Genomic DNA, 22,074 nt, shown 5'->3' with positions numbered 1-22,074 from the left:
AGTTTTCTCGTCGCAGAGTTTAAGAGGAGGGGGGAACCAAGAAAACTCAGGACTCTGGATTCATAATATTCAAATGCGATATTTTAATAAATCCAAATCAATGTCCCAAACTCATAAGGAAGAGAAGATCGGAATGGTAAATAAAGACAGGAGGGGTACTGCTGGTTTCCACCACCCCAGGCTCCATGCGGCTCGGTAGCCTTGAGCCCCACTCCACGACCAGCTCTCCGTCCAGGGCAGAGCGGTTCTGGCTACCAGACGGATGGTGCTGTGTCAGGACTGGCAGTCAATCGGCTGCCCTCAAAGAGCGGCCTCCAAAAGGTAGGAATCGGGCCGCGCGGTGCCTGCCGGAACGCCCAGGCTGCCCCGGGACCCTTCCCAGCGTGCCCCGCGGCCCTTCCCAGCGTGCCCCGCGGACGAGTTGCCAGAGTCCCGCTGAGGCCGTTGCAACCCTCAGTCAGCCGGTGGTGCTCACTGGCTGGGACGTGCCACCATGGTATTCGCTTGGCAGGGCTTTGGCTGGACGGCTCAACTCTTCAGCTCCAACAGTACCCTGGACATCCTGGTGATAGTTTTGTACTTCCTGTTGGTTCTGGGCATCGCGCTGAGGGTAAGTGGGGCCTGGAGTTGGGGGAGGGGAGGAGTGAACACCAGGCCAATTCCCGACCCTCACCTGCCTGTCACCTGGGCCCCACCTCGCCTCCTTCTTGTCCCTGATCCTGCGCAGCCCTTTGCCGGGAACTTTCCAGCGTCCCGGTGCAGCCTACTCCCCACCAAGAGGAAGGGCAAGTCTCAGCCCATCTTACCTACCCACCCTCCCGAATAAACAGGTCAGATGACCAGTGCCCGCAGCCTGGGATCCACGCTGCTTGTAATACGGAGTTGTTGTGATGATCGCAGTAGTGACCACAGCCCAATAGTGACCACACGGTGACCCAGTAGTAGTGGCCCCTACAGGGCCGGGTTGGGTATTGAGGGCTTTAAGTGTGGCCCATCCTCATAACCAGGCTGTGGATCACAGATGAGGAAAAACAGATTTGAAGAAGCTGAGTAACCACAGGGAATGATGGAGTGCAGCTTTGAACCTAGAGCTGCCCCTTCTTGAGGCATGAGGGTAACCATGCAGAGGCCCTAGCTGGCAAAACCTCAAAGGTCACAGGTATTTCAGGGCCCTGAGGATTCCACTGAGTTTGAATTGAGCAGTTACACACTGTCTGGTGTAAAGTTCTCTTAACAGGCTGGACACCGGGTCTGTGGTACTGCCATCTGCTTGCTAACCTGTTGTTCAGTCACTAAGTCGTGTCCGACTCTTTGTGACTCTATGGACTGCAGCACACCAAGCTCCTCTCCCTCGGAATTTGCTCCAGTTCATGTCCATTTAGTCAGTGTTGCTGTCTAACCATCTCATTCTCTGCTGCCCCCTTCTCCTTTTGCCTTCAGCCTTTCCCAGCATCAGAGTCTTTCCAATGAATCGGCTCTTTGCTTAAATTGTAAGTACTCACAGAGATGTCCCGAAGGTACACCCTCAGAGCCAGACAGCAAAAGGTCAGAGGGCAGGGCAGAAGACTTTGACTTTGGTCACGGTATGGCCCCTGGCTAAGCTGTTAACCATCAGAAGCCTCTCCCTGGCCTGCTTTATGAGCAGCAGTACCTGGTGACAATGTCACTGTTTGCTGACTGGGGGAGATTTCATTCTGGGCCTCTCCCGCCCAGCTGGAGCTTTCCGGCCCATGTGAGGTTACGAGCAGGATCTCAGTGGGCAGAATCTGGCCCTTCCAAACAAGATCATTGGACAGTCTATTGAAGGCTCACTGTGCTATATGAGTGGGCAAATAGAGTAATGGAAATATGGTCTCCATCTTCTTAAGAGAATTTTTTTTATCTTTTCCAAGTGGAAAGAAGTCTGAGATTTATCTAGATCATTCAAATGAATGATTTGATTTTTTTTCAAATTGGCTTCCAGTATGAGAAACATTCCAGGTGGCACAGTGGTAAAGAATCTGCCCTGCCAGTGCAGGAGATGTAGGAGATGACGGTTCAATCCCTGGGTCGGGAAGATCCCCCGGAGCAGGAAATGGCAATCCTCTCCAGTACTCTTGCCTGGAAAACTCCCATGGACAGAGGAGCCTGGTAGGCTACAGGCATGGGGTCACAGAGAGTCGGACATGGCTGAGCGCACACGCACGTCAGCATCATCCTTCTAGCAGCCTAGGCTGGGCTCTAAGTAGTGGGCACTTGTTTTGGGACCCTTCCCCCAACTGCCCTTAATTAGGAAGCCCCCACCCAGTTTTCTTCTGGGCCCAGTTGGGGCCTAGGTCTGGCCAAGGTCAGAGGACCTGTAAACCATCTGGACGCTTCCAAAGGAAACCTGCTGTTCCTTTTGTTCTTCTGGGAGCCAAAAAGCATGCATTGTTGTCCAGATGCTTTGATCTTTTTCCTTCTCTGTATTGTTATTTTTCCTTTGGTCTTCTTAAAAAATCATATATTGTTTTTAGTCACGTTACTTATAAGAAGTAAGAAGATGCATTAGCTGTCAAAGCAGTTACTGGTCTTTCCTCACCCTTTCCCAGCCCCTGAGATCACCAGGGGCCATGTGTCCCTCCTCCCCTTTCTCAGTGCTTACAGAGACACAACCCTGAAGGGGAAGTGGGAATCCACTGTAGTATTGTCTGGACAAGTCCATGGACAGAGGAGCCTGGCGGGCCACAGTCCATGGTGTCCTAAAGAGCTGGACATGACTTAGTGACTAAACAACAACACAGACACACAGGTAGAGTTTTTGCCTTTTGGTTTTACAAGAAATGTGATCCCATCATACACATTACTCTGCAGCTTGCTTCTCCCCCTTACTCACCATGTGAAGTCCTTCTGGGCTGTAAGTAGAGATCTAGCTCGTGTTTTTATCAGTTAGTTGCATGAGTCAGATGTGTGTGAGTGAACTCTCCCCTGCTCACTGGCACTGCGGTGGTTGCCAGGCTGTTGTTTCTCATGTGTGTGCTTTACATCTGTGTAGCATGGATCCCTGAGGTTGGAATTGCTATTAGCATATGAGCACGCCCTTTTCCGTGCTCTCACTGGCCTGCTGTGATACTTCTTATTGAATTTTGGGAAGGAGGTGGGGGCAGGCTGATGAATGAATAGTGATAAGTCACTGCAACTTTGATTTGCACTTTCTAGACTCAGCCTGATCACTGAGGAAGGCTTTCTTATCTCTCCTTGCTATTCTTTGGAACTCTGCATTCAGATGCTTATATCTTTCCTTTTCTCCTTTGGTTTTCGCTTCTCTTCTTTTCACAGCTATTTGTAAGGCCTCCTCAGACAGCCATTTTGCTTTTTTGCATTTCTTTTCCATGGGGATGGTCTTGGTCCCCGTCTCCTGTACAATGTCACGAACCTCCGTCCAGATTTCATCAGGCACTCTATCTATCAGATCTAGTCCCTTAAATCTATTTCTCACTTCTACTGTATAATCATAAGGGATTTGATTTAGGTCATATCTGAATGGTCTAGTGGTTTTCCCTACTTTCTTCAATTTAAGTCTGAATTTGGCAATAAGGAGTTCATGATCTGAGCCACAGTCAGCTCCTGGTCTCATTTTGGCTAACTGTATAGAGCGTCTCCATCTTTGGCTGCAAAGAATATAATCAATCTGATCTCGGTGTTGACCATCTGGTGATGTCCATGTGTAGAGTCTTCTCTTGTGTTGTTGGAAGAGGGTGTTTGCTATGACCAGTGCGTTCTCTTGACAAAACTCTATTATCCTTTGCCCTGCTTCATTCCGTGCTCCAAGGCCAAATTTGCCTGTTACTCCAGGTGTTTCTTGACTTCCTACTTTTGCATTCCAGTCCCCTATAATGAAAAGGACATCTTTTTTGGGTGTTAGTTCTAAAAGGTCTTGTAGGTCTTCATAGAACCGTTCAACTTCAGCTTCTTCAGCGTTACTGGTTGGGGTATAGGCTTGAATTACTGTAATATTGAATGGTCCATCTAGTCAAGGCTATGGTTTTTCCAGTTGTCATGTATGGATGTGAGAGATGGACTGTGAAGAAAGCTGATCCCCGAAGATGCTTTTGAAAAGAATTGATGCTTTTGAACTGTGGTGTTGGAGAAGACTCTTGAGAGTCCCTTGGACTGCAAGGAGATCCAGCCAGTCCCTGCTAAAGGAGATCAGTCCTGGGTGTTCATTGGAAGGACTGATGCTAAAGCTGAAGCACTAATACTTTGGCCACCTCACGTGAAGAGTTGACTCACTGGAAAAGACTCTGATGCTGGGAAGGATTGGGGGCAGGAGGAGAAGGGGACGACAGAGAATGAGATGGCTGGATGGCATCACCGACTTGATGGACATGGGTTTGAGTGAACTCCGGGAGTTGGTGATGGACAGGGAGGCCTGGCGAGCTGTGATTCATGGGGTCGCAAAGAGTCAGACATGACTGAGCGACTGAACTGAACTGAGACTCAGCCCCTTGTGAAGCTGACCATCTCCTCGCGAGCTTGTTGTCCACCGATTTCCCTCTTCTGTGAATAGCCAGGTTATGTGCCCATTTTTGAATCGGGTTGTTCAGCCTTGCATTTATCAGCTTGTCTGTCATTTGAGTTGGCTAATTTGTTTTTCCCAAACCATCCTTTTTCAGGCAGCGGTTCTCATCCTCAGGACTACTGACGTGTGGGACCAGATAATCCCTTGCTGTGGGGTCTTTCCTGCACACTATAGGGTGCTTAGAAGCACCCCAAGCCCTACCCCTTCACAGCCAGAAATGTCTCCAGACAATGCCAGGTGTCCCCTGGAGGGTGAACTTGAGAACCTTTGGTCCAGACTGTTACTGGCATCTTTCTGACACTTCAATAAATCAAAAATCTCTCCTTTCTTTTACATCTAGATTTCATTCCTGGCTTGCTCAGGAAAGTTTTCCCCACTCCAAGGATTTACAAATATTATTCTAAATTTCTTGTAATATTTTATGGATTTTTACAAGTATTTAAATCTCTTGAACATCTGGAGTTTGCTTTTGTAAATAATGTGATGGAAGACTTGAGCTTTATTTTCCTCTGGTTATTAAACAAACCACCCTTTTCTTACTGATAGGAATTGCCCGCATTTGCTCCTTTCTGAAACCATTCCTCAGCTTCCGTCCATGAGGCCCCACAGGGAAAGCTTGTCTTTGTTGCTGGTGCCTTGGGTCCTTTAGGATGCTGAAGGGAAACAAACTTACATATTTGTTTGTTTCTGTTATCAGTCTCAGCCTGAGATCTTTGAGAAAGTGGTGAATGCACCTTCTGCCCCAGCATCCCGCCTGCCGTGGTCAGTGGATCATTCTAGAAGGAGAGCAGGGAGGAAGAAAGAGGCAAGACGTGTGTAACCACTTTCTTCCCAGGACCTCCTCTCTCCCTGTTTGGTTCTTTCTTTAATGGAAAGAGAGAGTGATTTTATTCATCTTAGAACATTTTGTAAATTCCTTCTAAAAGTTTTAATGCACATGTCCCTACATCCTGCTGATGCCTTCCTTCGAAAAGGCCAGCTCTGAGCGTCATAGGCTCTTGATTAGCGCTTAGTGGCTGGACGAATGAGACTGACTTCAAGTGCCTGACTTAGAAAGCTTTTCTTTGGTGATGTGAGGGGACTTGGTTCTAATGCAGATACTCTGAATGGCTGTCATAAGTTCGCTCCTTCCACAGAAGCGCATTTTTGTCAACCAGCGGTCTTCCTTGGGTCCTGCTGTTTTAGGCAATCCAGGAAACCGTGGGATTGTCCCTTGACCATATTGGAGTCTGAGGGTCAGAGCTGGGGACCGGAGAAGAGAGCCTCTGGGTGCGTGGGGAGGACACCATAATCTCGGCAACATGACTGCCTTCCTAGAAGAAGCTGGGCTGTGTTCACCTTCACCATTCCCAGTCGATTAAGGCATTTGGAAACCACTCATCTCCCAGACTCTGATGGGAACCACAGCACTGGTTAAGCATTTGGGGCGGGGGTGGTGGTGAATAAAGCAATATTGTTTTCACAGGAGTGTAAAGAAATGGATATGCCCGTGCGGTCTCACAGCTGGGAGGGAGCATGGGCTCTCCTCCGACTCAGTGGGCAAAGACTTCTGTTCCTAAACAAACAAACAAAACGAAGAGGGGAATGGGATCTCTGCAAAGGACATATACCTGTAAATGAAGGTCATCCCTGCTTACCTGACTTCCCCCCACCCCATTTTAAGGCCATCCTGTCATGCAGTCGTGGAACAGTAGAAGACTTCTTCCTGGCTGGACGAAACCTGGTGTGGTGGCAGGTGAGCATGCCCCCGCGTGGTCCACTGAGGAACTGCGTGTGGATTTGTTGATTACTTTCGTGAAGATGCCTTTTACCCCACATAATTTAAAGTTGCTCAATCAGGAAAGTCATCTCATTAGTAGTTCCCTTAGCTCTCAAGTAGTTCTTACATAAGTGTTCCCTCCAGCTCAGTTTAGTCCAACAGCTGTCGCTAGGTGCCGGGGGGGTACAGAGCCTCACTCTGGGTTCTGGGACCCAGACCAGATGGAGTGAGTCCTGCTCGGAAGTGCACAGTGCAGAGTGGGATGTGACTTCTGTTTTCACTCTTAGAATTACTGCTTAATGAACAAACTGTGGTGTGGTATTATTAAAAGGAATGGAAATAAGAGTTTTGCCACTCCAGCTTGCTTTCTTTTCTACTTCTGCTTAGTTGGTGAATGTCCAGTGGGCACGAGCTGCTCTCACCGGGGCCTCCACGTGGCTTATTCCTGGGTTGGTGCTCAGGCCTCCTCTTCCCTGGCTCCATGGTTCAGTTCAGTTCAGTCCGTGGTGGTGAGATTCAAGCTCAGTGCCCCCTCCTGCCCCGGGTTGCCTCTGGGCTTCCCACCTTCACTGCTGCTTCACCAGCCACTCATTCGAGGGCCCCTGGCTGCTTCCTCCCCATCTCCCTGGCTCCTTAACAGTGCACTTACCCCCCCACACCTGGCGACTTGGCATTCAAGACCCCTTGCTGGAATGCTGGCGAGCCCCAGCTCTCTGCCTGAACTGCAGTCCAGCGTCCCTCTGCCCATCTGGCCCCTCACTTAGAAGGCCTGTCAGCTACTGCACACGACACATCCTCTGCACACTCCCCCCCCCCCCATCTCCCTACTGCCGTCTCTGTCCCTGAGGGGCAGCTTCAGCCCTCTAGATGCTCAGGCCGACACACAGGGAGTTGGTCAGACTCTCCATTCTCTCTCACCCCATCTTCTAGTCCATCAGGAAGTCCTGCAACTCCGTTCAGAAAACAGATTTGAAATCTGATCCCTTCTGGTCCTTCATACAGATTCATTGTAACAGCTTCTCTCTGGACCCCCTCCTTCCACCTGCTCTCCTCCGCATCCGCCTCAACAAGGCAGCCGAGGGGCAGGACTTGCCGCCTTACTGCTGACAGCCCTCTGGGGGCTCCACGTCACCCAGAGTGAAGGCCGGTGTCTGTTAGGCCGCAGATGGATGACCTGCACCTCCTTACCTCTCTGACCTTGAGTGACTTAGCCGCGCTCCTGGCTCAGGGACTGACTCTGCGGCTCCCTCAGCCTGGAGGCGCTCCACTCTCGCAGGGACCCCTGGGCTGCCCTCAGGCCTCCTCAGGAAGGCCAGCCCTGCCCCCGCTACTGCTCAGCATCTCCTGCCTGCTGTCCCACCTTCTCCTCCTCTGTGGGAACTTACTGCTTACGGCTGGCTGCTGTGCTACAAAATAACCCCCTAACTTATTTTGTTTATACTCTTGTTCCTCACAGAGTGTTAGCTTCGTGAGGGCAAGGATCTGTTTCACTCACTGGTATCTAGAACTTGCAGTGCTGTCTGGCACATAGTTCTCAGTGGACATTTATTTATAGTTACGGAGATCCAACCAGTCCGTTCTAAAGGAGATCAATCCTGGGTGTTCATTGGAAGGACTGATACTAAAGCTGAAACTCCAATACTTTGGCCACCTCATGCGACGAGTTGACTCACTAGAAAAGACTTTGATGCTAGGAAAGGTTGGGGGCGGGAGGAGAAGGGGACGACGGAGAATGAGATGGCTGGATGGCATCACCGACTCTGTGGACATGAGTCTGAGTGAACTCCGGGAGTTGGTGATGGACAGGGAGGCCTGGCGTGCTGTGATTCATGGGGTCGCGGAGAGTCGGACACGACTGATCGACTGAACTGAACTGAATTAATAAATGACAACTTTTTAGCCTATCTTTTAATTTAATTGGAGAAGGGAATGGCATCCCACTCCAATATTCTTGCCTGGAGAATCCCATGGACAAAGGAATCTGGCGGGCTTCAGTCCATGGGGTCACAAAGAGTTGGACATGACTGTGTGACTAACACTTTCATTTAATAATGTACTAAGGTCTCCCTAAGTCTGTATAAGTGTTGGTAGATAGAGAGACTTTTATACACAGTTGTATAGTGATATGTCATATGGACAGTCCACTATTTATCTACCATATTTTGGGGCAATTTAAACTGTATATAGTTTTGCATTATGATAAAGGTAGCAAGTAAAAATAACTACTCGAGTAATTATTATGTGCTTCTCCTAAGGTTTGTTTGCCTTATATTCATTGCGGCTAAGATGTTTGGTGCCTGTATATTCTCAATTGTGTCTTAACTAGTGCATTTTACATTTCGTGGTTTAAAAAAACCAACAAACCTCTGTCATATTTAATGCTCTTGGTATTGAATGCTACTTTATCTTATGTTAATTTTGTCCGTGCTTTGTTTTTTTGTTTTTACCTAAAAGGCCTTGTTATTTTCAGCCTCTCTTAATAATTTTGTTTTAAGTGATCTTCTGTCAAATACAGCACAGTATTTGGGTTTGGATTTTGATGGCTATCTCTACTCAGCTAAAAAGCTATTATTGGTTTAGGAGGGATTTTGTTCATTTTAAATGCCTGTGGGATTTATTTTGAAAGTAACAGATGCTGGTTGTAAAAAAAAAAACACGCAAAGTTACAATACAATTATAGAACTTGAAAATTTCTCCGTATTCTGTTTCTATAACAGTGAATCCAGTCCCCACAAGTATTTCTACATATGCACCACCAGAATCACACCCGTGTGTCTGTAAATGCACGTGCACGAGTGCACATGCACACAGTCAGGTTCAGCAAGGTTAAATTACAAATCTTGTTTGCCTTAGTTTCGCCACTTGATGGAGCTCCTTGAGTCTTTCTGTAGGCTACATTGTATTTCATCATATTCACTACCTTAGTATCTTAAGCATTCTCTTACAGTCAGCTCAGTTGTTTAGTATTTCTAAATTACCTCAGACAGTGATGGAATTACACTCCTGCTCACATTCCTGCAGTCGCAAGTCAGTCAGTGGGGTCAGGGCGACACAAAAATGGCGGTGCTGCTTTTCCACTTAATCCCGGTGTTCACTTGGCTTCTAATTTATGGTGAGGCTTTTGTATAGAAAAAATGCAAATGGGAATTCTGCCCAAGGTGTAATCTCTTTTGAGGAAGTGTGAAATTCAGTTTGAGGTTACATTTGTGAACATTAGTTTTTGGAGTTGGATAAGAGTTCTGATCTGTAATTGCCTTTTGATTTTCAGATAGGTGCTTTTCTTTTTGCCTCAAATATTGGCACTGGCCACTTTATGGGTCTGGCTGGAAAAGGGGCGTCTTCAGGGATTGCTGTTGGGGCCTTCGAGTGGAACGTGAGTAGTGCCTTTGGTGGCAGTGAACCTCCACTTCTATCCGTGTCCAAATGAAATTCAGAAAGGCCTAAGCAAATGTGAAAGGCTCCTTGGGAAGTCATGGAAGAAAGGAACCAAGTCTTTCATTTCTCAAAAAGATTGTGCTAGTTTTCGTTCTTAGTAAAGTAATGAAGAGAGAGAGAACATTTTTATTCCAGGGCCATAGGAATACAGTTAGGAGACCAGTCAGGTGGGATCATAGTAACAAATATATACAAATATAAACATTTGTGTATCTACACATACAGATACACGTGTATATGTGTGTGTCTTTGTCTGTATATGTACATTTCCAGTATACAGTTGGCCCTTGAACGGCACACGTTTAAACTGTGCAGGTCCACTTACACACAGTTTTTTTCCTATAAATACAGTATCTTGAATTGAGTTCAGTCAGTTCAGTCGCTCGGGACAAGTTTCTGTTTGATTAGAGATCACTGTATGTGGACTCAAAGGAACTAGGGTTTGAGTCCTGATTCTGTCCAAACTCTTTCAGCTTCACCCTTGGGTGAGTCATTTTTCAGTTTGTTTTTGAGACAGATTTATCATCGTGCAGATTTTTCACTATATGGGGGTCGGTCAGAGGTCAACTGTACATTGAGAACAGGGTCAACTGAGTTCTTTGAGATATTCAAGTGATTACTATAAAACTCCTAACTGATCTATGAATACCAGATTCAGCTGTAAAATGGATTGTTTATGTTTAATCTGTGGGACATATTTGTCGTAGGACGCAGAGTTTCTTCACTGAATCATCAGTGAGCTCGTCGGTTCCGGGTTAATTAACCTGTATCTATAGAAATCACCTGACCTGTTTTATAAATCGGAAAACTCCCTCTTTCTGGGTCTCATCTTTCTCCTGGTAGATTACAAAATGAAATTACACTTCTAACAGAGTCAGCACCAAACCTAATAAGGAGCCCTGGTCTTTACCGCAGTTTACCTCTCAGAATTTATTAGCATCTCCTTGTATTCAGCTTACCTCTTCTTTGTAAAGAAAGCTGAAGCAAAGTGTATTACCTAATTTCAGTAGCTTGTGTAACTTTTAGTATAGTTTCTCCACTGTTTCTCTGAATGGTTTCTGATTTGTTTCAGCCTGTCTTTCTTTGTTTAATGATCAGTTATCTTTGATCCTATCTGGAGCTAAGCAAACATAAATTTTAATAAATACCTTGAAAATTGGCTTAGTTAAGCACACGCCCCCCCCCGCGGCCCCCGAAAAAATTAAGAATGCACCTTTATAGGCAAAGATCAAGTGCCTGTAAGTTAGTTTTGTTCTTCTGGAGGGTTTATTCTTGGGCTGTTGTTTGCAAGGTTCCCAGTAGTGATGCATTTATTGGACTCAAAACAGTTAGTAAGCGAGCTCACAGCCCCTCTAGGAGCCGGGTCGAGGTGGGACACTGACGTGGCCGCTCTGCTCTGCTCTTGGTTTCAGGCCGCGCTCATCCTGTGTGCTCTTGGCTGGGTGTTTGCTCCTGTTTACGTGAAGTCTGGGGTGAGTATCCATGGTCACTCGGTCAGTCCCTGCAGCAGTTTGTCTTACATATATTATAGTTGTACGTAAAAACATTTTAGACGACAAGTTTAACTTCTCAGTCTTTTGATCCTAAGAAATGCCTGAGGTAATATCAGCTGACATGGATAAACAGGAGCCAGTAACTGCCAGTGTTTCGTTCTGGACCTTATTCAAGGGTTCCCCTCTGAAGGCTTTTATAGAAAACATTTTAAAACTTTGTTAAAAAATAAGACCTAAATTAATGAAGGGAACAACTCTGTTAACAATTGGAAGACAGCCGCCTAACAATGTTAGAACTAACAATGTTAGTTCTCCCTAAATCCAAAAGAGGCTGTGTGAGGAACTTGACAGGCTTATTCTCAAGTGTACACGAGATGGCAGGGGACAGAGCCGTGTCAGGGCCTGGCCGAGAGGGGACAGAGGAGAGAGGCCCCGGACCAGCGGCCACAGGGGTGCCTGGAGTGATGCCGCCAGCTTGGTAGGTAGAGCTTTGTGTCAGAGAATTCCACTTTGGACGGTGGCCACACACAGGGGGCCTTTGTGGAGGCACAGGCGTCGTGCTTTTGGAATACACGTCCAAGACTGGCTGCACTGAGGAGGGTGGGGTCAGGTCCACTTTATCCACGTCAGCCCCCCACCACCCCACAGTGGCACAGCTCTGTGTCGAGGGCGCGTCTCAGCCTGACATTTCTCCACGAGGGAAGGCAGCATGTGAAAGGGTTCAGCTGCACTGCCCATGCGGTATGCTGCCACCTGGCTCTCCCTCCCTCCAGAATGCTGCAGTGTGCTGTGTGACCAGGGGACAGGGAGTGGCTTGGAGAGCAGCTCCCAGGGCTCTCAGACGGCATCAGAGAAACACAAAGCCCCCTCACAGACTCTTATCAGGAAGACTGCCAGCGAGCTGCTGGGGGCTCCTCACCTGCAGATCTCCCCAGCTGCCCACAGACCCCCCTGCCGTGCTGCATGCATCACCCACACGTGCCTCCACCCACCAGCCAGCTCCCTTTGCTCATCCCCAGTGGTGGTGTGCTGAGCCCCGGCAGAAAGCTCGTGGCCCGTGCAGAAAACCAGCCTGACCTGTGGAACTGGGAAAGCCACAGATGAGCGTTCAGCCCACCCTCGGGAAGGCTGTCAGCACACAGCCTGGCTTTGTAGGATCAAGGAGGGCATGAGAAGCCAGTGCGTCCATAGACAAGGTCTGAGAAAGTCTCGGAGCCCCTCGCAGGACCGATGGAAGGTGTCTGTCTCCAGAGAAATCAGAGGAAAGAGCCGGCGACTGCTGCCTCAGTACAGAGACAGGAGCACAAGACTGCGCGGAGCAGGAGCAGCCAAGAGAGCGTGACGCCGCGAGAGGAGCATGACGGTTTACCGCTGACGAGCCCCGAAGAGCTGCCTGATAAAGAGCTCAGGATAGTTGTCTGAAGGAAGCTCAGTGGCTGCAAGAAAACACGGAAAGACAGTTAACGGGATAAAGAAAGCAGTGCGTAAAGGAAGCTGGTTTAACAGAGAAATCATAAAAATAACCAAGTAGAAATTCTGCAGCGAAGGTTACAGTGAATGAAGTGAAAACTGCAGTTGAAAGCATCTACAGCAGACTTAGCAAAGCAGAAGAAAGATTCTGTGAACTCAGTGACAGGTCATTTGAAATTATCCAGTCAAGGAGAAGCGGCTAGCTTCCCAAGTGGCTCAGTGGTAAAGAATCTGCCTGCCAATGCCAGGGACACAGGAGATGTGGGTTCCATCCCTGGGTCAGGAAAATCCCCTGGAGGGGGAAATAGCAACCCACTCCAGTATTCTTGCCTGGGAAATCCCATAGACAGAGGAGCCTGGTGGACTGCAGTCAGATGCGACTTGCCGACTGAGTGCGCTTACAGTCAGAGGAGGGCAAAGGGAAAGGGATGAAAAGCAGTGAGGAAAGCCATGTGAGCGATGGGACGCCAGAGAGAGAGCAATCAGCACGCTGCTGGGGTCCCGGGGAGGAGAGCGAGAAGCGGGCAGGGAGGCTCCTGAAAGACTGAGAACCGCCCAAAGCCACGCAGAGACGGCTCTCCAAGACCATGAGGCTCAGAGGCGCCCCAAACTTTAACCCCAAACATTATCTGAAGAAATAACAACTGGAAATATCTCCTCTGGTGACAATGTTGATTTACATATTCAACAGCTTAACCAACACCAAATAGAGTGACACAAAGGAAACGACACACAGGTTCACATCGCAGTCAAAATGCTAAAAGCAAAGATACAGAAAGAGGAGAGTTTGAACATGGCCAAAGAAACCGCACATTCCATGCAGGGGAAGAATGATGTGCTCAGTAGATGGCTCCGCTCAGAGCAGTGGAGGCCAGAGAACATCAGAGTGACGCGGTCAGATGCTGAAAGGAAGAAAAGGCTGTCAAGCACAGATTCTGTGCCCAGCAGAAGTGCTTTTTAAAATGAAGATGAGCAAATTCCCTGGCGATTCAGTGGTTAGGACTCTACGCTTTCCTTGCTCAGGGTCCAGGTTCAATCCCTAGTAGGGGAACTAAGATCCTGCAAATTGTGTGGTCAAAAAAAATGAAGATGAGATATATACAAATATTGAAATGTTATGTTGTACACTTGAAACCAATAGAAGGTTATATGTCATTTATACATCAGTTTTAAAAAGGACCATTGCAAAGGAAAAAATGAAGGTTATTGGTTAGGTATAGATTTCTATATATTTAGAGAAATTTATATATTGGACTTGAAAGTATAATTTTAAACTTTAACTCTTTGAAAGAGATTTTTAAGAAAATGAGGAGTCAAGCTAGAGACTGCGGAGGGATATTTATGGAGCACATTCGTGATGCGGAGGGCTGGCTCTGGGAAGACCCCGACGCTGGGAAAGGTTGAGGGCAGGAGGAGAAGGGGAGACAGAGGACGAGACGGTTGGACGGCATCACCGACTGTGTGGACATGGGTTTGGGTGAACCCCAGGAGTTGGTGATGGACGGGGAGGCCTGGCGTGGTGCAGTTCATGGGGTTGCAAAGAGTCGGACACGACTGAGCGACTGAACTGAACTGAACTAATTCATAATGAAACACTTACGTCCTGAATATACACTTTTTAAAAAAAAACTGGTAACAAGACAGCGTTTCACCATACATTTCACCTTACAAATGACAGATAATGACAGGAAAAGATGTTCATGCTCGCTGATGGTTAGGGAAGTGCTCCTTAGGACCCCCACCCAGACACACTGAGCCGCTGGGAGGGAGAGGGCTGCTGTTGCAGGAGCAGGAGGGCTTGTGGAGCTTCAGGGCCCCTGCCTCTCCAGAGAGAGCTCTAGAAACGGGATGGCAGCTTCCTGCCCAGGCACGCCGCAGGACCCAGCTGCCCTGGCCCGGGTGTGGCGCTTCCCCCACCCCAGAGGCATGGAGGTGCATGTCCACACACAGACTGTACAGGAAGTTCTAGCCATAACGTCGGCACCTAGGAATAACCTGAACTCTGTGGGGGTGGACAGACAGCCCACAGCGTGGCACTCGGTGCCCTAAGGAGTCAAATGCCCCGTGGATGACCTGCAGGGCGTGGTGGCAGGTGAAAGTAGCTGGACAGGATGTGAGCTCCAGGGAAGGTGAGCTGGATATCCAGGATCAGGGGTGGAGAAGGCCCCAGACACACACCCTCGGGGGCTTTGAAAATGCCTTATAGCTTGAGTGTGGTGGTGAGCGCACAAACTGTACATTTACCCAAACTCCTCAGATTTTTAAATGGGATCATTTTACTGTGTGTAAACCATGCCTCATAAGGCTTAAACATTTAAAATACTTGTGGAGAGGGCATTAAAATCGTGAAAGGCTTGGTTTGCCTTGCAGTCTAACGTTTGCAATTATGAAGCCGAAATCCCAGGAAAATGGCCCTAGATTGTGACGTCTTTGGAGGTAAGGTCTTTAAAGAAGTAATTGAGTTAAAATGAGATCGTGAGAGTGGGTCCTCATTCAGTGTGACTTTACGAGGAGAGAACATTGGACTCAGACGCCCACAGACGGGAGGGCGAGCGGACGCGGGGAGACGGCCTCCACCAGGCACGGAGAGGGGCCGGGCCCATCCTTCCTCGCGGCCCGAGGGAACTGGCCCCCGGACACTGCACGCTTCCGGCCCCGGAGCTGCAAGCCAGCGTGTCTCTACCGTGTGAGCCGCTGCGCCATACCTGTGACGGCAGCTCTGGGTGTGAGACGGCTTGGGGCTGATGGAGAAAGTCAGCGGAGTGTGTCAGGCGTGATCAAGGACCCGGTGGAGGGGAAACAAGCAGCAGCTGCGAGTGTTACACCCCCGGCCAGGGCTGCAGGGAGCGGCCAGGACGCACACGTGTGAGGCAGGGGGTGAGCGCACGGGAGGGCGCTCAGTTACCGGGGGGTCTTCACCTCCATGAGCCTGTGCTTGGGGCCAGGCGTCTGCTGCGTGAGGGGGTGCTCCTGCCCCGGGGCGCGTGCAGCACGAGACGGTGGAGGCAGAAATGAGCGGGGTGGTTCAGGACGCCCGCTCGCGCAGCAGCAGCGTGTGTGCGGAGGACCGGGAGAGCTGCGGAGTCATGTCGTGTGTCTCTCTCAACAGCGTGGTATATTTGTAGTGTCTGAGAAAACGTTTGATTTTGCTGTATGATTGTTTCATGAAGGTCGTTTGTCATCATGCTGCTGCTGCTGGTAAGTCACTTCAGTCGTGTCCGACTCTGTGCGACCCCATAGACGGCAGCCCACCAGGCTACCCCGTCCCTGAGATTCTCCAGGCAAGAACACTGGAGTGGGTTGCCATTTCCCTCTGCAATGCATGAAAGAGAAAGTGAAGTTGCTCAGTCGTGTCCGACTCCTAGCGACCCCATGGACTGCAGCCCACCAGGCTCCTCCGTCCATGGGATTTGTTATCATAGACAACATCATTACTTCCGCTCTCCAAAAACCGGACAGGAGCTATATTCCCAGCGTCTTGAAGACAGTGGTACCGCCTCTCCTTCCTGATTTCCTCGTCCTAGCGGGCGTTCTGCAGAGCGCCTGAGACCCCGGGCTGTGTCTCCCAGGCAGCCAGTGCTCTGTGAGCCCCTGCCTCACGGGCTTCTCTCACTGTTCTTAAGGTAGTGACGCTGCCCAGATACTTGAGGAAGAGGTTTGGTGGCTACCGGATCCAGTTCCTCCTCGCCATTCTGTACTTGCTCATCTATATCTTCAGTAAGATCTCGGTGAGTTGTGTGAAGGCGAGGCCCCGGAAGGGAAGCGGAGAAGTCGATAGGCAGGACTGGATGCACCCCAGGAGTGTACTCTGGGGCTCCTGAAGTTACATGTCGGCCTCCACTGTCTAAACTGAAGCAGAGGAAAAGTAGCTGAGTAATAAGATAAACGGCAGAGCACCTTCTTTGCCTCCCGAGCCTGTGTTCCCAGGGAACCCTGGGCTTATTCCCATCGTGTCATCAGGAGGTGCCCCTCCCCCCCGAAACAGTCCACGTCTGACCACCGTCACAGACCGGAACCCCCACCTATGCCCTGTGAGGCCTTCCGGTCCAGACCCTGCCTCGGTCCAGACATGGTCTCCTTCCAGGACTGTTTTTCAGATCCTGCGCGCTTATTCCCACTTGAAGCCCTTGACGCCTGCTCTGTACTGTGTCTGGAATGTTCTTCCCCCAGATCTTTCAAATGTCACCTAGGAGAGGCCTCTTTTGATGCAGCCATTCACTCTCCACTCCATTACTGCTTCTGTCTCCTGATGCGGGCTCCCTTGGGAGAGGATCGGTCTGCTTCCTTCCCCACTGTCTGTCTGCACTCCAGGATGAGCTTCTTGAGCCCCAGGCCTTGCCTGGCTTGCTCCCTGCGTTCCCACCCAGCTCTGGGGCCGGAAGTGTGCTGAGAACATGGTTAGCACACGAGCACTGAGAGAAGTGTTCTTCGAGTGACTGAGTGAGTGCCGCTTATCACACCGCCCGAAGAGCGCCCTCTGGCGGCCCGCCCTCCTCCTTAAGCATGAGGGGGGTCCTCCTCGAGGACTGGCTGGGTTTCGGTGACCCTAGGGCCCTCTGAGCCCTGCGGGTGTCTGCTGTGTGCTTGGTACTCAGTGAGCAGTCGTGCACAGATGTATTGGGAGACCTCTGCTGGTCGTGCCCCTGGGTGTGGTGACCAGAGGAGCAGGGCAGGAGGTTAGCCAGGACGTGACGCACACACACTGCAGCGTCAGCGTCGGCACAGCCCGCGGCCAGAAGAGCCAGCCTGCAGGCCGTCAGCCTGAAGGTCCGCTCTGTGCAGCGCTTGAACTGAAAATGGTCTTTACCGTTGAAAGCGTCGTAAAAACCAGAAACAGGCTATGTCTCACAAAGTACTCAGCATCTTCCCTTTACAGAAAAAGCTCGCCAGTCCTAGTAAACTGTCCCCTCTGCCTGCCCGGCTGGCGAAGCTGCGAGAAAATCCTGCTGTCTGAGCACGCAGCCCCACTCTGAGGCTCCAAGTAGGAAGAGGCTAAGTTGCATTAACTGGATTAACCCAAGCCTTAAAAGTGCTGACCTTGGCTGAACTTAAGGCCCCCAGCCGTGTCGCCCAGCAGAACGTGGGGAGCTCTCCCCCAGTGTCCACTGGGGATGAAGTGGTCCTGCTGACTGAAGGTGGCCTCTGAGATCAGGGTCTTTTTGGGAAACGGAAGTGCAGCCCACCGCCTTTGTACTCATTTCAGGTGGAGATCTGCACGGGTGCTGTGTTTATGAGGCTGGTTCTGGGGCTGGATGTTTACCTGGCCACCGTGGTCTTGCTGTCAGTTACCGGCATATATTCCATCACAGGTGAGGTCACTCTAACCCCACAGGTATTTGTGTTGACACAAAAGCTCTGCTTCTTAGTGGAGACCCGAAGACATTGAGATAGGTCCAGCTTTTGCATTTTCCCTAAGACTGTAAGTCACGTTGCTGAGGCCTGAAAGAGCCGAATACTGAAAATTATCGAGGCAGGGGTGTCCGAGTGGTGCCCTGCTCCTGGAAATCTCATCAGACTGGCAGGGGCTCTCCAGTGGGCTCGGCAGGGCCGGCAGTGGTTGTGTTTGGGGTGGGGGATTGACGCAGCAGGCTGTGGGATGACAGGGCAGGGGCGCAGACGGGGAGAAGGGAGGCGCCTGCTTCAGGTTGTCCTGGTTGCCTGGTGACCTGGGCGGGCCATCAGACGAGACCTTTTAGGTGGATACTTCAATGCGCAGTACTGATCCCATCTTGGGTGAACAACACGTGACATCATGCGGTCAGAGTTCTGGGCGGCAGCCACTTCCCATCAACCACACGACCACAGGGTGAGCGACCATTCTCTGCCCAGACAGCCTTCAGCACGGTCTTCAGTAAATTACCCGAGATGATCAGCATGTCACTATAAAATAGGTTGTGGTAATGATTTTGCCCAGCTGTAGGCTAGTGTGTGTGTTCTGAGCACATTTAACGCAGGCGAGGCTAAGCTGTGATGTTCGGGGGTGAGATCCAGAAAACGCATTTTCAACCTAGTGATTGCCTTCAACTTAACAGTGAGTTTTCATGGTGTAACCCCATCTAAGTCAGAGAAGACCTGTGTACTTTTTTGCTTAGGAAAACTACCAGGTTTTCATCCAGAAAATGGGGGTAAAAGGAAATTGGGGTATAGATAGGCAGAGTAAGTCTCCAGCAGCAGATCACAGAGGCTGTTCGGGGGGAAAACAGCGTGTGCCTGGGCACAGCATAGGCAGCAGTCAGGCCCGCTGAACTGAGGATGGAGCTGTGGGTGTGCAGACGGGCACGCATGCGCTCGGCACGCACAGTGACCCCCCTCAGTCAGGCAAGGCTTCCCTCTCCCCTCTCTCGCCCATTCAGGTGGCTTTGCAGCCGTGGTTTACACTGACATCTTACATGCTGGCTTCGTGGTTCTGGGCTCTGTCTTGTTAATGGGCTATGGTAAGTAAATCTAGAGACGGCTGGGCACCATGGTGGGGTTGGGGGGCTCTGGCCGCTGCCTGGGGCCATTTCAGCACTGTCCTCTCACAGACAGGGGACTGAGGCCCTCAGGACCCATGAGTGAGCATTGTCTGAGGTCATGCTGACCACCTGGGATGGAAATTTCTGCTTGTGGAGAAAGAGGAGTCAAGGAGCAGGGGGTGACGACAGACTCCAGGGCTTTGAGCAGCGGTCGGGAGCGGCCCGCCACGCTTGGCCCCGCCTGAGCCATTCCCTTCCTCTCCATCAGAAGCCCCTGTCCTTCCGTCCATTGAGTTAAATCCATCTGTCAGGGTCAGCGGAAAACCCACCCCCAAACCTGTGAGCCATGATTGTCACACCTCTACACCCCTGTTCTCTGGACTTGCATCGCTACCCACGCAACATGACTCTTGTTTTTTCCAGCATGATGTTTTTTGTTGGTACTTACCTTGATTGTTCATTGTATTACATAAATCAGTTATACCCCAGGTCCAGAGCTTCTTGAGAACCAGCGCCATCATATCCTTCACACAATGTGTAGTTTGATGCACACGGTAGGTGCTTAGTGAGCAACACGAGTGAGGGTAACAGCTGATAGGAACTGAGAGTCAGGTTCCAGGCAGGGGTTCGTCTGTACTGTCTCGTTTAACCGTCAGAGTCACCATGAGGCCTCGCTACGTTTATTGACTGATGAGGAAGCCGAGTTACTCAGTTTAATAACTTGCTGATGAGACACACCAAGAGTAGAACTCCGAGCTGTACCCCTCAAGCACGAAAGCCCCCGATATGCAAGTTGCCTGTCGCGGTGCCTGTACCACTAGCTGGGGGAGCCTTACTGAGCTTGGCGGTGTGCCATAGCTTTGTCCTGCAGAAACTTGGAAGAGCTCTGGGCTCAGGTATTGGAAAATTGTTGAATAGATATTTGAGTTGACTTGAAGGATTATGGTTCCGTAGAGTACATTACTGAGCTCTGTGGAAGGAAAACATGTAGGCCCACAGAATCACAAACCTGTCTCACCATTCAGGCAGCGTTAGTGCTCTGTGAGGTTTACTCAACACCGTGCTTCTTGGACGCAAAACACATTTCAGGCATGGTCCAGGGAATTTTTAAAGGATTGCGAAGCAATGACCAATTTGAGTGACAAAATTAGTAACTATAAAATACTCTTTAAGGCACTGTGTTTATTCGTGTGCTAGTATTAAATGTCAACTTTATTAAAATCTGCCAGTCAGTGAGTCAGTCAGTTCAGTCACTCAGTCGTGTCCGATTCTTTGTGACCCCGTGGACTGCAGCACGCCAGGCCTCCCTGTCCATCACCAACTGCCGGAGTTCATTCAACCTCATGTCCATCGAGTCGGTGATGCCATCCAACCATCTCATACTCTGTCGTCCCCTTCTCCTCCTGCCCCCAATCCCTCCCAGCATCAGACTCTTTTCCAATGAGTCAACTCTTTGCATGAGGTGGCCAAAGTATTGGAGTTTCAGCTTTAGCATCAGTCCTTCCAATGAACACCCAGGACTGATCTTTAGAATGGGCTGGTTGAATCTCCTTGCAGTCCAAGGGAGTCTCAAGAGTCTTTTCCAGTACCACAGTTCAAAAGCATCAATTGTTCAGTGCTCAGCTTTCTTCACAGTACAACTCTCACATCCATACATGACCAATGGAAAAACTATAGCCTTGACGAGATGGACCTTTGTTGGCAAAATAATGTCTCTGCTATTTAATATGCTATCTAAGTTGGTCATAACTTTCCTTCCAAGGAGTAAGCGTCTTTTAATTTTATGGCTACAGTCACCATCTGCAGTGATTTTGGAGCCCAAGAAAATAAAGTCTGACACTGTTCCCACTGTTTCCCCATCTATTTCCCATGAAGTGCTGGGACTGGATGCCATGATCTTAGTTTTCTGAATGTTGAACTTTAAGCCAACTTTTTCACTCTCCTCTTTCACTTTCATCAAGAGGCTTTTTAGTTCCTCTTCACTTTCTGCCATAAGGGTCGTATCATCTGCATATCTGAGGTTATTGATGTTTCTCCCGGCAATCTTGATTCCAGCTTGTGCTTCTTCCAGCCCAGCGTTCCTCATGATGTACTCTGCATATAAGTTAAATAAGCAGGGTGACAATATACAACCTTGACGTACTCCTTTTCCTGTTTGGAACCAGTCTGTTGTTCCATGTCCAGTTCTAACTGTTGCTTCCTGACCTGCATACAGGTGTCTTGAGAGGCAGGTCAGGTGGTCTGGTATTCCCATCTCTTTCAGAATTTTCCACAGTTTATTGTGATCCACACAGTCAAAGGCTTTGGCATAGTCAATAAAGTAGAAATAGATGTTTTTCTGGAACTCTCTTGCTGTTTTGATGATCCAGCGGATGTTGGCAATTTTATCTCTGGTTCCTCTGCCTTTACTAAATCCAGCTTGAACATCTGGAAGTTCACGGTTCATGTATTGCTGAAGCCTTGGAGAGTTTTGAGCATGACTTTACTAGCGTGTGAGATGAATGCAATTGTGCGGTAGTTTGAGCATTCTTTGGCATTCCCTTTCTTTGGGATTGGAATGAAGACTGACCTTTTCCAGTCCTGTGGCCACTGCTGAGTTTTCCAAATTTGCTGGCATATTGAGTGCAGCACTTTCACAGCATCGTCTTTCAGGATTTGAAATAGCTCAACTGTAATTCCATCACCTCCACTAGCTTTGTTTGTAGTGATGCTTTCTAAGGCCCACTTGACTTCATATTCCAGGATGTCTGGCTGTGGGTGAGAGATCACACCATCGTGATTATCTTGGTCGTGAAGATCTTTTTTGTACAGTTCTTCTGTGAATTCTTGCCAGGGCCATCCCAATACTTGAGAATGATATCCAGTTAAACTTTGGGGGCAGGTAGAGTAATCCATTTAATGCTAGCAGTTATATCTCCAAAT

At 49.4% G+C, this 22,074-nt stretch overlaps 1 protein-coding gene across 1 annotated transcript in view; it reads left to right on the top strand.

Moving 5' to 3' along the window:
* Nucleotides 1-493: 493 nt before the first annotated feature.
* The window catches only part of LOC129542342 (sodium/glucose cotransporter 1-like), a 56,499-nt gene continuing 34,918 nt past the window's right edge, over nt 494-22,074 (top strand). Inside the window, exons 1-7 of the mRNA XM_088827876.1 lie at nt 494-610; nt 6,204-6,275; nt 9,568-9,672; nt 11,147-11,206; nt 16,321-16,425; nt 17,901-18,006; nt 19,051-19,131. Of these exons, the coding sequence (XP_088684002.1) occupies nt 494-610; nt 6,204-6,275; nt 9,568-9,672; nt 11,147-11,206; nt 16,321-16,425; nt 17,901-18,006; nt 19,051-19,131 (646 nt within the window). The remainder of the gene's footprint in view (nt 611-6,203; nt 6,276-9,567; nt 9,673-11,146; nt 11,207-16,320; nt 16,426-17,900; nt 18,007-19,050; nt 19,132-22,074) is intronic.

Source organism: Moschus berezovskii, chromosome 19, assembly GCF_049115385.1.
Source record: "Moschus berezovskii isolate FMDL1 chromosome 19, NW_MosBer_1.0, whole genome shotgun sequence".
Lineage (NCBI taxonomy): Eukaryota > Metazoa > Chordata > Mammalia > Artiodactyla > Moschidae > Moschus > Moschus berezovskii.
This window is presented reverse-complemented; position numbering and strand designations above follow the sequence as displayed.